At 64.7% G+C, this 1,474-nt stretch overlaps 1 protein-coding gene across 1 annotated transcript in view; it reads right to left on the bottom strand.

Annotated features, from left to right (window-relative positions):
- The window catches only part of LOC103617754 (transcription factor COE4-like), a 20,423-nt gene that overhangs the window by 8,627 nt on the left and 10,322 nt on the right, over positions 1-1,474 (bottom strand). The window contains exon 6 of the mRNA XM_017737373.1: positions 633-1,272. Within this exon, the coding sequence (XP_017592862.1) occupies positions 633-1,272 (640 nt within the window). The remainder of the gene's footprint in view (positions 1-632; positions 1,273-1,474) is intronic.

A 1,474-nucleotide genomic window follows, 5' to 3' on the forward strand; every position in this document is an offset into this window, starting at 1 on the left:
CGATGGCGGGGACAGGGGGGGGTGGGGGGGTTGGGGAGATGGGCAAAGAGGGGACAGGCATGGGGACACAAGGACACAAATGGGGACACGGGGACAGGCGTGGGGACACAAGGACAGGCATGGGGACATGGGGACATGGGCATGGATTGGGAGAGGCAGGGGGGACACAGGGAATGGACAGGGATGGGGACAGACACAGGTGGCCGTGGACACACAGACACGGATTGGGACACACAGGTGGCCACAGGGACATGGGGACATGGATAGGGACAGGCAGGGGGTCACAGGGACATGGATTGGGACAGACATGGGGACATGGACATGGACGGGGACATGGACAGGGGACACGGGGATGTGGACAGGGATGGGGACAGACAGACATGGATGGGGACAAACACAGGTGGCCACAGGGACATGGACATGGACACATAAGTGGCCACAGGGACATGGCTGGGGACAGACACACGGACACAGATGGGGACAATCACAGGTGGCCGGCCACGTGGACATGGCTGGTGACAGACCCGTGTGACCACGGTGACAAGGATGGGGACAAACCGAGGTACCCACGGACACCCACCCACGGACGGACACGGACATTGGGGACAGCAGGGTGGGCTCACAGGGGTCACCCAAGGGGTGCCAGGCCACGCTGGGGGGGTCCTAACAAATGTCCCCACCATGTCCCCAACATGTCCCCAGATGGCCACGGTGACACAGATGGGGAGGTGCCCATGGACACCCAACCATGGACAGGCACGGACACTTGGGGACAGCAGGATGGGGACACAGGGGTCACCCTAGGGGTGCCAGGCCACGCTTGGGGAGTCCCAACACACATCCCAAAGATGTCCCCAGGTGTCCCCTGACCTTCGGAGGGGTCGAGGCGCCGGGCACGCCGGCCATGCTTGGAGTTGTTGTGGACGAACATGTTGTCGGACACGGCCAGCACGTGGCCGTCCACGTGCACCGTGGTGGACACCACAACCTGCAGGGGACAAGGGACACGGTCACCCACGCTGTCCCCTGCCCTGGCACAGGGGTGTCCCCTCCTCGTCACAGCTGTGTCACACCATGGCGGGGCGGTGAGTGGGGTTCCCGTGGTGTCCCCAAGGTGTCCCCTCCCTGTCACAGCCGTGTCACACCATGGCGGGGCTGTGAGTGGGGTTCCCGTGGTGTCCCCAAGGTGTCCCCTCCCTGTCACAGCCGTGTCACACCATGGCGGGGCTGTGAGTGGGGTTCCCGTGGTGTCCCCCTGGTGTCCCCCCTCACCTGGGGTCTCCAGCCCCCCCCAAGGGGACCCCCAGATTGCCAAAGTCCCTCCTAGGACACCCCAAACCCTCCTTAGGGCCACCTCCGTGTCCCCAAGTTTGCCACAGGGACCCCCCAGACCCCCAGGTTCCCCCTTGGGACCACCCCAAGTTCCCCCAGGGGACCCCAGACCCCCAGGTTCCCCCCAGACCCCCAAGTTCCC

The sequence above is a fragment of the Corvus brachyrhynchos genome, unplaced genomic scaffold, assembly GCF_000691975.1.
Source record: "Corvus brachyrhynchos isolate BGI_N302 unplaced genomic scaffold, ASM69197v1 scaffold85, whole genome shotgun sequence".
Lineage (NCBI taxonomy): Eukaryota > Metazoa > Chordata > Aves > Passeriformes > Corvidae > Corvus > Corvus brachyrhynchos.